General features: G+C 42.1%; 1 protein-coding gene across 5 annotated transcripts in view; it reads left to right on the forward strand.

Moving 5' to 3' along the window:
* The window catches only part of LOC126188884 (FH1/FH2 domain-containing protein 3), a 637930-nt gene that overhangs the window by 381104 nt on the left and 242401 nt on the right, over nucleotides 1-14425 (forward strand). For all 5 annotated transcript variants that reach the window (XM_049930556.1, XM_049930557.1, XM_049930558.1 and 2 more), the window contains one exon: nucleotides 11722-11831. In XM_049930556.1, coding sequence (XP_049786513.1) covers nucleotides 11722-11831 — 110 coding nt within the window. The remainder of the gene's footprint in view (nucleotides 1-11721; nucleotides 11832-14425) is intronic.

A 14425-nucleotide genomic window follows, 5' to 3' on the forward strand; every position in this document is an offset into this window, starting at 1 on the left:
CAAATATAATCGCGTGCCGAATGCCGAGATGGGTACACCTGTTCCCTTCAGATCGTAGAAGTTAAGCACCGTCGGGCGTGGCCAGTACTTGGATGGGTGACCTCCGGGTACGCCGCGTACTGTTAGCAGTTTTTCCTCTGTCTTTACTGCAGAGGGCGCAGGAGGGATGGTGGCGTAAAGTCCCTGATCACCACTCTTTGCACCAGTGTGCTGGATTAAATTCCAAACCTCTTCAAAGTGTTTCACGGAGTGAGGGCATGCATGCAACACTGTTGGTAGTGAGCCGTCTGTCGTAGAGGGACGTTAAGCTTGGGAGCACCCTTGGTGCTCTTCGAGAGGAGTAGGCTATGTGTTGGCACCGGATTTTACTCTCTCTCTTCTCTCACCACCTCGAACACGAACACGACATTACACTACACACATGACCTTGCTGTCACCTACGGTCTACAGATAAACGTATGCACACAGTTCTCATACTTCGCGAAGGAAAGACGGCCGCGGCCGCAGAGGACAGGAAAAACCTTCCCCATTAGGCTGCTGAAGTTGTCCTTCTACGTCTACTAGCCATTCATGACGTGTACTTGACCAGGCTGCCGTAACAACAAATGAAAGATGTAAGCATTTTCACGATTTAACGAATCGAACAGTGTAGAAACAAACTATAATTTCGTTGGAAAATAGCACATAGAACTGACATAAAAGTTCCAGCTATAGAAATCTAAATATTACCGTGGGAATTGATCATAAAATCTAAGAATTACATGAGAGCGCGTCCAAGTACTAAATATATGGAGCTTATTATAAATGTAAAGGAAAAAGAAAGATAGGTAATTAGGAGTTCCTAACCTCGGCCAATGTGTCTTTACGAATCGCGCAATACGAACGTAGGTACGAGCGTAGGCCGCAGCAAGCCTATTTTAAGGTACCCGTGACAGCTAAGGTCGTACGCGGGTGGGTAAGACAGATCGTACAACTGGGAGCGTTCCTGGAAGCTGGAAATCTCGCCAACATTTGCCTCTCAGCACTAAATATTCGTTCTGTATTTTCCCGTCATCTGACCAGAGCAATTTATCAGCCTCAAGTTAGGCTAACAAGGAAATACTCGAGTACAATAATAAGTTATCCATTCGTGACCAGTCAGTGGCAATCATTTATTCACTATACATTATCTGTGGTAGATGTACAAGCTAACCATGCAGTATCTTCATTGTCTCAGACAGCTAATAAAATGAAGAGAAATATATGAAAAAAATTACTTGCATTTGAGGCTATAGCTGATGCACACAATCTTCATTTTTTTCCTACCTTTTGTACAGCGCCTTTATTTTCGTTACTGGTACCCACTGGACAGTTCTATTCTACACCAGATATTAACCGAGCGAGGTGGCGCAGTGGTTAGACACTGGACTCGCATTCGGGAGGACGACGGTTCAATCCCGCGTCCGGTCATCCTGATTTGGGTTTTCCGTGATTTCCCTAAATCGCTCCAGGCAAATGCCGGGATGGTTCCTTTCAAGGGGCACGGCCGACTTCCTTCCCCGTCCTTCCCTAATCCGATGAGACCGATGACCTCGCTGTCTGGTCTCCTTCCCCAAAACAACCAACCAACCAACACCAGATATTATAATAAACACCATACTATTGCGTTGCAAATCAGCTACCAGCGTGATGTATACATTAATAAAAATAGTAATAGGAGATACTTATTTTCAGTCGGTCAATCATTTTTTATTTATTTTTATTTTTCACTGTTTGGTTGTGTGTAGTTGGAAGTTGGTCATTCCACAATTGATTTTAAGTGTTTTCTGTGATAATCCGGTCTTCATATTACTTTCCCGTTTCGTGGTAAGTCTATGTATACTAATAATTGTTTAGATGCAGAAAATATTGAAGATTTTTCATTCGTATAAATAATTCTTTACTTGTCCTGTCAGGCCTATAACTTTCGGTTATTGCGTGACAGGCCATGGCAAGAAAGTTGAAAGATACAGAGAGACTAGGAGAATTTTCCATTTGATGTTGATACATCAAATGAGAAAAGTAGTGATTCTGGGAGAAAGAAAAAAGTTAACTGCATCTTCTGTCGGTTCTTGGTAGAACAACATCATAACAAATAGTGCTTTTCGTTTATTTTAAAAAAAAACATGTTCTTGAAGTATTTGAACTCAACAATTTACACGTCAAAGTAACGAAAATTGACGCCACGCCACGTTTCAATCGTCAACAGAATACTTCCATTTACTCTCTAGAAGCTGGAGAAATTCAGTTTGAAGACAGCAGTGATAACAAGAAATATCTCTCAATTCTTTTCAGAACGAAAAGAGAAAGAAAAGATTTTCACTTTCAAGTGAAATTTGAACCCAAAATCCTTGTAGCTTATGGCCATATTTTGTTGCTACTGTAAGAGATGTGAAAATTGTGCTATTTACAATATAGAATAAAGACCTTGTTCAAACTGTTCCCATTGTAAGAAGTTTTTGTGTGTCAGTGAGAGACAAAATTATTGGCTCTGAGCACTATGGGACTCAACATCTTAGGTCATAAGTCCCCTAGAACTTAGAACGACTTAAACCTAACTAACCTAAGGACATCACACACACCCATGCCCGAGGCAGCCTATTGACACCACTACTCACAAAGTAATGTTTGTCGATGTTAATATCATTACTACCTGACGGGACTCTCCAATCTATTTTTATAAAGCATGAAATAACGTTCCAGAAATATATTTTTTCTGGTTGTCAAAGTCAAAGCATGAAAAGTATAAAGCGGCAGGGTTCTAGTTGGGTTTTAGTATATTATGACTAACTTGACAGTGTTCTGTTAGTAAGACTGATTAGTATAATAGGGTCTATACTATAAATGATATGTGGTGCAATATTTGTATTGGAATCAGATGGAAATTTTTTCCTTTGTAATATTGAAAACATAGGGTTAGAAACCATTAGTTCTTTATTTTTATATTATTTAACAAATCTGAAGGGGGGTGACACTACCCAAAAACGGTCGGTTTGAGGTAATAAGAAAAGCTATCGACAGGCTGAAAGTAAGTATATTTCTTAAAAGTAAAGGTCGCAGATAATTGCTTGCCGACAAGTCTGTCCAGTTCTGAGATGTTATTAACATCAACAGATAATCAAAACTACGGGGTAATGCAAGTAGAGGAATTGTAAATTGATTTTCTCAGCTTTGGTTCCAATGTATACTGATATCTTTTGTGTGATAACGTTCTTTCCCGTATTACCCGTATTATTCACTTGTATATAGACACCACTTGCTCAGAAATGTACACGCTGACTATTAAGCGAAGGGATAGAGCGAAAAAAGTATCCCGAGAATACCAAATTTCGGGCATTACCTCTCACCACAGACAACGCAGTGGCCAACGGCCTTCACTTAACGACCGCGAGCAGCTGCGTTTGCGTAGAGTTGTCAGTGTTAACAGACAAGCAACACTGCTTGAAAAACCGCAAAATAACGTGGGGCATACGACGAACGTATCCCTTACGACAGTGCGGCGAAATTTGGCATTAATGGGATATGGCAGCAGACGATCGACGCGAGTGCCTTTGCTAACAGCACGACATCGCTTCAGCGCCTCTCTTGGCTCGTATCCATACGGGTAGGACCCTAGACGACTAGAAAATCGTGTCCTGATCAGATGAGTCCCGATTTCGGTTGGTAAGAGCCGACGGTAGGGTGCACCCGAGTTGTAAACAAGGCAGTGTGTAAGCTGGTGGTGACTCTATAGTAGTGTGGGCTGTGTTTACATGTAATGGACTGGGTCCTCTGGTCCAACTGAACCGATTATTGACTGAGAATGGTTATGTTCAGCAACTTGGAGACCATTTGCAGCCATTGATGGACTTCATTTTTATGGATGAGGGTGCGCCATGTCATCGACCCACAATTGTTCGCAACTGGTTTGAGATACATTTGGGACTGCTCGATTGTATGGTTTGGCCATCCATATCGCCCGACACGAATCCCATCGAACATTTATGACACATAATGTAGAGGTCAGTTCGTGCACAAAATCCAGCACTGGCAACACTTTCGCAATCATGGACGGTTATACCGGCAGCATGGATCAGTATTTCTGCAATAGACTTCCAACGACTTGTTGAGTCCATGCATGACACGTCTAGTTGCTGCAATACGCCGGGCAAAAGGTTGTCCGACACGATATTAGGAGGTTTCTCATGACCGTTGTCATAGCAGTGTATATCAGACACCAGCAACGGTATGTATCCTCAGTGACGAATTTTTGCCGCAGGTATTGTTTAGTTATGACTACTGAAGTGTAACAGCCCTTACACATGGGTGATTGAAAACTGTGAACAACACTTATTTTCGGCGTCGTTTCTCAATGGTATCGTTGATAGCCGGTTCATTGGTGCACTTATTGTAAGCTTAACGCCCTAACCGAGCAAGGTGACTCGTTTTGTCGCCATGGGATACACAGTTCGGTAGTAAATGTTTAGCTATGATTTTTACGTTATTTGTTTGAACACCATCGAAATTGTTCTTACCTGATGCATTCTTGTCTGCCGTGGTAGCCACATTAACGTTTAAGCTTACTAAGCTTACAGAGTATTTTGCAGCAACACAAGGATGTGTTTTGTATATTTTTTTATTTGGTGTTTTGCCATGTACAATTTTATTGTGAATAGTAAGACACTACTAAGCTTTAATATATAGAAACCGTACTTTGGTTTGACTTAACCGACTTTGGTGTTAGCTGAAAGCAGGCCGGTGTGACCGAGGGGTTCTAGGCGCTTCAGTCTGTAACCGGGCGACCGATACGGTCGCAGGTTCGAATCCTGCCTCGGGCATGGATGTGTGTGATGTCCTTAGGTTAGTTAGGTTTTAGTTCAAATGGTTCAAGGTTAGTTAGGTTTAAGTAGTTCTAAGTTCTAGGGGACTGATTACCTCAGATGTTAAGTCCCATAGTGCTCAGAGCCATTTGGACCATTTTTTGTTTGCTGAAAGATGGGGACATGTTAGTAGGTTGAAGGTTAGTCAGATCATTGAAAAATCCAAAAGCTGGTTTGATTTTCTCCACTTCAGTTCAGTTTACATCTGTTGCTAGATAATTAAAAACTAATGCAAAGATATAGATTATCTGTGTCACTACGAGCTACCCATACGAACACTATCTGTATAGACAGGTTAAGTGAGGAAAAAGCTCCTACAAAGTTCTCTGTTTACCTGTTCGAATATAGTGAAGAAAAGACACAGAAGATTGTGAAGGAATTCCGTTTATGCGAAGATTGAAACATTTTCGTACACAGACATACACCACTCGATATTTATATGTAGGAATGTTCTTTTTCGTGATGGTGAGGTGTGTACATTCCCTGAACGCTTCTGATTCGTTTATGGCTCGTTGCCCCCTGGCCCGCTTCTTTGCGGTGTTTATGTACTGACCCCGTTCCCGCGGTGAGAATCTCCAGGTTGTTGGTAAACCCAGAGGCTAGGTGGGCGCGCTGTTGCTATAGCTCAGGGCCGACTGCGTAGCTCAACGGCGAGTGCCGATTGCCGTGTGCCGTAGTGTCAACAGATGGAAATAGGATCACCGCCCTACAAACAAACATGCCCTGACGCTAGTACGAGCTTTACAGCATAGAATGGAAACGGCTAAGTAGAGCTAGGTGCAAGCTGTAGTAACTTATCTATTGGAGCTTATGAGACCATGTCCTTTGCTCTTTAAGAAAACCCAGTTTAGAAACTGTCACTTATAACAATAAGTTATTAATTGAAGACATAAAGTGTGTAAATGAGTCCGCAATTATTTTTGGGGACCGATGGCCCTAGCAGTCCGGTCCCTTCAATCCCACAAACAAACCAACCAACCAACCAACCAATTATTTTTGGCGCTTTATTTCCACAAGTCCGTCTTGATTACGCAGATTTCTTACACTTTATTACCGGTTTCGGCATACCGCCATCCTCAGACCTGTTATAGAGATAAATATTGTGTAAGCGGCAGGTTCAATACGTTAACGCTAAATCTAACGAGTCTTAGTGATACAAAAAATATAAAATTATAAAATGTTTATAGCCACGTATAGCAGTCATACATACGATTAAAATATTCTGATGTAAATCATCGTAAAGTTAAACATGTAAATACTTGGTGCTTGCTGGTAATACTCAGATTGTGTCTGGTATTTATACAAGAGACTAATGCCAACAGAGGGCACTTTTAGCTAGAGCGCATATTAAACCATTGTCGCCAATGTGATGATTAAATTGCGGCATGCACAATCATTTGCTACTTAAAAAAAAAATACTTCCAATAGCAAAACGTAACTGATGTGAAATTGGATTCATACTTAAAATACCATAAAAAGTTCAAATAGTAACATAATACAGCCACTAGCCTGACTAGGTAAAACAAACAAGCTAGTATAATTTTTTTTATTTTATTGTTACACTTTTTATACTAGCTTAAACAAGTTATATGTTTTACCTAGTCAGGCTATTGGCTGTGTTATATTAGTGTATTAGTATTTGTACTTTTTATGGTATTTTAAGTATGAATCCAATTCCACGTCAGTTAAATTTTATTGTCAGACGCTCGTTTTGCTATGGGAAGCAATTAAAAAAACTGTAACTAATGACTGTGCATGCCGCAATTTAATCATCACACTGACGACACTGGTTTACTATGCGCTCTAGCTAAAAGTGCCCTCTGTTGGCATTAGTCTCTTGTATAAATACCAGACACAATCTGAGTATTACCAGCAAGCACCAAGTATTCACATGTTTAACTTTACGATGATTTACATCAGAATATTTTAATAGTATGTATGACTGCTATACGTGGCTATAAACATTTTATAATTTTATATTTTATGTATCACTAAGACTCGTTAGATTTAGCGTTAACTTATTGAACCTGTCGCTTACACAATATTTATCTCTATAACAGATCTGAGGATGGCAGGATGCTGAAACCGGCAATAAAGTGTAAGAAATATGTGTGATCAAGACGGACTTGTGAAAATAAAGTTTAACAGTAAGTTCCAGTAAATTTTCGTATCGCGTTGGAATAGGCCTTAACAAGTCGCACAAATGCCGAAGAAAAATAAATATATTTGCTAGAAAATTGCCGAAGTACTCAACGGGGCACGTGAGAAGGAGATAGATAGTTTACGAGAAGGCGATATTTATGAGAAGGCGATAAACAACTAATTAGATAGTTCCATCAACTGAGAATAGAGTGATAAATACCTTGAAAGTAAACAAGCTCGAATATGTATCTACACACCAAGGAAAAAAAGAGAAAAAAAGGCACACTACGAAGGAATTATCCTAACGTGACGGAAATCGGCAGATGTGACGTACAAGTACAGACAAGCAAATCGTTACAGTTTGAGAAAAATTGGATGATTTATTCAAGAGAAAGAGCATTACAAATTTAGCAAGGCAATTACCCGTTGGTCCACCTCTGGCCCTTATGCAAGCAGTTCTTCGGTTTGGCATTGACGGAATTATTGGATGTCCTCCTGAGGGACGTCGTGGCAAATTCTGTCCAATTAGCGCTGGCGACTTTGCAGGCCTAGGTAGGAATTGGCAAGCACGAAGAAACTGTCGACGTATGTAGGCCGGCATTATCTTGCTGAAATATAAGTCCAGGATGGCTTGCCTTGAAGGGCAACAAAACGGGGCGTAGAATATCGTAGACGCATTGCTGTGCTGTAAGAGAAGGAGGAGATCAGTGTTTAACGCCCCGTCGTGAACGAGGTTGTTAGAGACGGAGCACTAGCTCGGATTAGCGAAGGATGGAGAAGGAAATCGGTCGTGCCCTGTCGAAGAAACCATCCCATCATTTGTCTTAAGCGATTTAGGGAAATCTCGGAAAACTTAAATCGGGATGGCCGGACACAAGCGGGTTTGAACGGTGGTCCTCCCGAATGCGACTCCATTGTAGTAACCATTGCGCTAACCCGTTCGGTGTGCTGTAAGAGAGCCACGGATGACAACCAAAAGGGTCCTGAAATGAAATGCCACCCAGACCATCACTCCTGGTTGTCGTTTCGTATGTCGGGCGACAGTCAGGTCGGTATCCCACCGGCGTTAGGTCGTCTCCAGACGCGTCTTCAGTAGTCATCGGAACTCATTTCGAAGCGGGACTCATCACTGAAGACAGTTCTACTCCAGTCAGTGAGATTCCAGGCCGAGAGACCACTGCAAAAAGGGCTTGTTGGTGTACAGAGGTGAGTGGTAGTCGGCGGGAGAGGCGCTGGAAGCTCAGCCCCCTTCCTGTGAGTTACATGTTATTGGTCCTTCTAGTCACTGAAGCACCAGTAGCTCGTCGGATCGAAGATAAATGATGAATCTGGGGCTTTGAGTACTTTTCTGACGGCTATTCGGTCCTCACGTTCTGTCGTCTCTCTAGGTCGACCGATTCCATCTTGATGCTGTGATTGGCCATGGTTCACCTATTCCTGCCAACATTTTCGAACAGTGGCGACTCGCCGATTACTCTATCCGGCTTCTTTGAGCCCAACTCCACGCCCTCTCTGGAATGATGACCTTTGCTATATTGTTCACGCGCCTGTGTGCGAGGCATAGTTGCTGTCCATAGTTGCTGTCGAACTGCGTACACGGAATGAAATTCACTAATACTTTATGTCCATGTAACGACAGTCCTCTGTTTAGTATCCTTATCAGCTGTGCGATGAAATCGCGGTGCAGCGTCACACATTCATCCATCGGCCGTCATAGTTTAGAATTTTGCATTTTCCGTCAATACGTGTACGAATATCAATTTGAGACCACTTTACATAACACATTCGTGGTGTGTCTTTTTTTTTTTAGTGTATTATGTTGAAGAAAATATGAAGTTATGTACAGTCAAAAAGGACTTTACAAAATATAGATATTTATTGATAGAACTTACAGGATCGGTAGAGGTGTCGTTTTGTAGCAAACAGCTTCAATTTTGATTCACGTAGTGCATCAGTACCCCATTTTACCACCAGGAGAATATTGCTGCGCGGTGTAGGATCGTCACCAGGTGGGACTGACGGAGGACATCGAAAGGGTGCAAAAATGGGCAGCTCGTTTTGTATTACCACGTAATAGGGGAGAGAGTGTGGCAGATATGATACGCGACTTGGGATGGAAGTCATTAAAGCAAAGACGTTTTTCGTCGCGGCGAGATCTATTTACGAAATTTCAGTCACCAACTTTCTCTTCCGAATGCGAAAATATTTTGTTGAGCCCAACCTACATAGGTAGGAATGATCATTAAAATAAAATAAGAGAAATCATAGCTCGAATAGAAAGCTTTAGGTGTTCGTTTTCCCCGCGCGCTTTTCGGGAGTGGAATGGTAGAAAGACAGTATGATTGTGGTTCGATGAACCCTCTGCCAAGCACTTAAATGTGAATTGCAGAGTAATCATCTAGATGTAGATGTAGATGAGGTTTCCTCGATAATCGCTTCCCAGGTCGGTGGATTGGCCTTGAATGGCCAATCGCATGGAAATCTCGCTCCCCAGACTTGACACCACTGAATTTCTTTCTTTGAGGTTTCGTTAAAGACCGAGCGTATGTTCCTCCTCTACCAAACAATTTTGCCGACGTGAAAAATCGAATCTACGCTGCCTTTGAACAAGTTACTCCCGGTTTGTTTCAGTGAGTATGGGAAAAAATTGACTACTGGTGGTATGTTTGCCACATTACAAATGGTAGTTGTACTGAACCAAAATGGCACTTGACGCTGTTATTTAAAACTTGTAGCTGTTTCCCCCTCCAATTCCGTAAATTATGTCAATAAATTTACATATCATTCCAAAGTTGTGAAATCATTTTGACTCACCCTGTATGTATAAAACAGTGCCGCTACCGAGTGTGTAGAAGAGTCCTTTTCACGTTTTCATTCAATGTATTGCCTCAGTGTGATACTGTGAACGTAATCCAAATAAGTACTTGATAAACCAACGTCATTCACTCAGTTCCAGCTTTTTTTATTGATTAAGTAAAAACATAAATGAAGGTAACCACTTTATACACTGAAGAAGTACAGTGTTGTTCGTAAGTTCCTCCGAGATTTCAGAAGACGACTGGGCGGAAACTACAATATGTCTAGAAAACAGATGCACGTCAGTTGAAAGAGCATATCTCCAAGTTTTTAGTTCACCTGTTGCACATCGTTTGTGATGCAGGAAACGTCAGTAAGAAAGTCAAACTCTTGCCGTACACGGTCCAACACATTATGATCGATATGGCCGAAGGTATAATTATCCACCAGCCGTGGTGGCCGAGCGGTTCTAGGCGCTACAGTCTGGAACCGCGAGACCGCTACGGTCACAGGTTCGAATCCTGCCTCGGGCATGGATGTGCGTGATGTCTTTAGGTTAGTTAGGTTTAAGTAGTTCTAAGTTCTAGGGGACTGATGACCTTAGAAGTGAAGTCCCATAGTGCTCAGAGCCATTTGAACCATTTTTGTAATTATCCTTCCTTGCAACTTTTCCAAATTCAGTGGCAGTTTAGGCAGGGACATACTATGTTTAACATAATCCCATGAGAAGAAATCACGTAGAGCTAAATCACGTTACAATGAGGGCCACCGAAGAAGAGGAGTTTCGTGATGTGAAGCACTTCCAATCCCGTAGTGAGGCCCTGCACTGAGGAAATTTTGGAGGAAATTGTGGTGGAGCAGCGCTTTATTGTGAATGAAGTTTCCACTGTCTTGTTAAAAATGTAGCCTAAGCCATTACTGCAGCATAATGAGTTGCATGAAACCTGTCAAAGTTTTCTTTGCAAAGAAAAGTAGCCCATAAACTTCCGAAGAGGACAAGGCAGAAAATAGGTTAACTTTAGGTGAATCGCAAATGTGTTCCACTATCTGGTGTCGATGTTCAGTGCACCAAACCCACACGTTGTGACGATTCATCTTTCTGCACGTGTGAAACGTGGCCACTGAAGACCAACTTACATGAGAAACCATCTTTCCCCAGAAACCGCTTTAAGTCATCTCAAAAATCAGAACAAAGTTCATTGTCCCGAGTAGTCAGAGCAAGTAACAACTGTAGCGGGTACGGTTTTACACTCAAACATTTGCGTAAAATGCGCCGCGTAATATACTGCGGTATCTGCAGTTTTCTGCCCGCACGTGCCGTAGAGTTTTTCAAGGCCGTGACATATGATTGCCGCACACACTCTGCCTTCTACTTACGATCCCGGCGAGCTTTTCTTCTTTGCACCACATAAGCAGCCAGTTTCACTAAATGTGTTGTATCTCCCAGGGATTGTTTCGTCTGTTGGAACTTTAACCGGATTTTTGTGCTAAACCGTCACTGAACCGCCACAATTGACTGACGTTTAGGGATTCAAGGACATAAAACGCACAGCTCCCTCTCTTATACGCCATGGTCTGACACGCCTCCCACCTAGTGTGCGCTCCTCAACAATGCCAATATTTGTGTTGCGAACTGAAATTTGTATGTGTCATTTTCTGTACGTCTTGCAGCTTTTCTTCTTATATAGCACACAGTAGGAGGCTGCATTCCACAGTGCCTCCCTCACACAGGCGTGACATGCCTGGTAATCATACTTCGTACTGTACCGCGTCGGGGAATTGAACTCGGACCTCTTACACATGCAGTCCTCTGTCGAGTGCGTTGCTGTTCGAGTGGTGTGTGAAATGCACTGTACTCAGCATTTCCTTAGACAGTTGGCAATAACGCTCACCTTTTCTGTTCCAGCTCGACGATGCGGCGCTGCAGCTGTACAAAGATGGCGACTACGGGGCATACCTGGACCTGGACGCATCCATCAACGAGCAGCAGGACGAGTTCGAGAACTTCCACAAGAAGTAAGTACCACCTTTGCATCGATCAGGAAACGAACTGATCGTTATTACAGACAACGGCGCCCGCATACACGTCACCGAGCGAGGTGGAGCAGTGTGTGTTAAACGTACTGGATTCTGTTTTGGAAAGATCAGAGTTTAAACCCCTTTCCTAATATTCACATTAAGGTTTCCGTGGTTTCCCTAAACCGATTGAGCTGAGTGCCGATATGGTTCCTTTGAAAAGGATTCGCCAATCCGAGCTTTTGCTCTAGCTTAAAGGACCTCATAGACGATGGGAAGTTAGACCCGAATTTTCCTTTGTTCACACATGTCCTACATTTTAGAACGGTCATCTGAAAATTACCTGAAATGTCTGGACAGTATTGATCTCTCGATATATGCGTGTTCAAAGACATCATTTCCTTCCGGGTTTCAAAAATACTGTGGCAGAAACAATACGCAGTCTTTGTTGAAGTGATTTAAAGAAACAAAGAAAGAGTAAATTCATGTGGCTGTAAAGGCGTGACGTGTACCCTCATCTTAAGACAACCTTCAAGAGGACAATTGTTTGATTAAAGATAATGTTCTTAGAAGTACGCCACTGGCATCAGATATTACTACACCCTGGATTCTTAGTGTAGTGTTGGCCAATTAAAATTCGACCGAAATAAATTCGCTGAACGTGAGTTATCCATTACGTTGATGGTGAGTTCAGATTGGAGAGGATAATTACTGAGTTAGCCGTACTGTCTGTCGTCCTGTAATCTTGCATCTGGGCAACGAGTAGGACTGTTTAGCAAGTACTTTAGCTCTAGATCTGAGTTTTCTACGGAACAGCTGCCTTACCCTTAGCCACTGTCCGCACTGACTTAATCCTTTTGATATTCTTTTATGCCATCTTAGTAGGCATTTTTAGGATTTTTAATAGAGCACTTCAGATAAAGTAATAAAGAACACAAAGTTATGATCTCTTAAGTTGTAGTCGATGGGAACAGTTAACAACGATGTAGCTGAACGGGTATCACATTTTAAATATGTGCCATACGAGTTACGGAAGTGATATAGCTGAAGAGCTGCATGAATTTCCAGTAATATATGGAATATTATCAAGAACATTTAATTATTGAACCTGAAAGAATGCAATGACAAAATTTATTAAACTGTGTAGTTGCCTTTACTGTAGTGTGAAAAAGAGGTCTGGGTAACTTACAAGAAACAAAAGTAAACTAGAAACAACAAAGGTCAGAAAATTGATACGATAGAAGGGCTCCATAAGAAGAGATCCAATTGGAAAAGAAATCAATTGTGATAGACTGAATGTAACTGCTCAAATCTTGTTTCGCTACTCCCTCATGAATTGCATAGTTTGTGTTTTGTAAATCGTAAACGTCTTTCTCGATAAATTTGTTGACCACAGGAAATCGCTGCTTGCAGCTTCCTGTATAACGTAGGTGATAGTAAACCTGCATTCTCAGTGCAGAGTTCGCCGTTTCTACAGTCGCGAACGAGACAGTGCGAATTGCACTATTCAGCCTGTCAACATATCTCGAAAGACCATCTCAAGCTTAGAGCTTGCGTACTAGGCCACTGTACTGTCAGCAGGTGAAGTTACAGACGTACGTCAGAGCGACATCACTCGAACATTCAGCCTCGGGTTGGCAGGCACAAAATAATGAAAATCGGCTTCCTAGAGGTCACGTGTCGTCAACACCACCATCTGATGACAGCTGTCTGGCAGTTGTGGCTCGTAGGTACCCCGAAGAGATGACAACAAAACTGTTAGCTCATTTTTGCAGGCTAGTGGGAGTACTGTAACAACTGGGGCAGTATGCAGCTGTGATTCGTGAGCTTCTGTGGACTTATTTGATGACAGAGCAGACCACAGGTTTACTGCTGGTTCTCGGCTCCCTAAAGGCTGACGAACTGTCATTCACATTCTCCAGCATTCCGTATGCCGCCTGCACTATCAGAAACGAAGCTAGTACGAGTGTAATGTTGAGGGTTGCGTACAGTGGTAATCAAGGTGGCAATTTTACCTCAGTGCTGTAGTGGCTTCCTTCTTATCCTGTACTGTTCCACGAGTATCACAAGTCTCAGAACAGTTCGCTCCTACTCGAAGACTCGTTCTCTCTGTGGCAAAAAAGCGCGCTGATTTTTGTATTCTTTTGGTCATAACAGCTAGCGTTTTTGTGCTAGTAGCTAATACCGAGTTGTGTAACTTATCATTCATTCCTCTACCTTTTTCGAAGACTGCTGTAAACTGATTTTAAAAATTAATTACCAATTAGAAAATAGACTTCATCCTCATGTCATGTCGTCTTGTGCGTATGCGTCAATGTAACATTCTCTGAATAGAGATTAGTTAGTAAAATAAAATTATAGCCGTCTTCCAAATGGTATAATACATTCAGGCGTTTCCATTAGAGCGTGCAAAGATTTAACAGGACATAGAGGGTGTCCACTGAACAATTTGAGGTAGGGAACGTGGAGTCGAAGAAGACACGATAAATATCACCGGTGTTTCGAATCACATCATAGGCAACTACAATTTTGGCAACTAGTTCTACCTCCGTATCTACTGGGGTCTCATAAGCAAGTGCCTTCAGACATCCCCC

The sequence above is a fragment of the Schistocerca cancellata genome, chromosome 5, assembly GCF_023864275.1.
Source record: "Schistocerca cancellata isolate TAMUIC-IGC-003103 chromosome 5, iqSchCanc2.1, whole genome shotgun sequence".
NCBI lineage: Eukaryota > Metazoa > Arthropoda > Insecta > Orthoptera > Acrididae > Schistocerca > Schistocerca cancellata.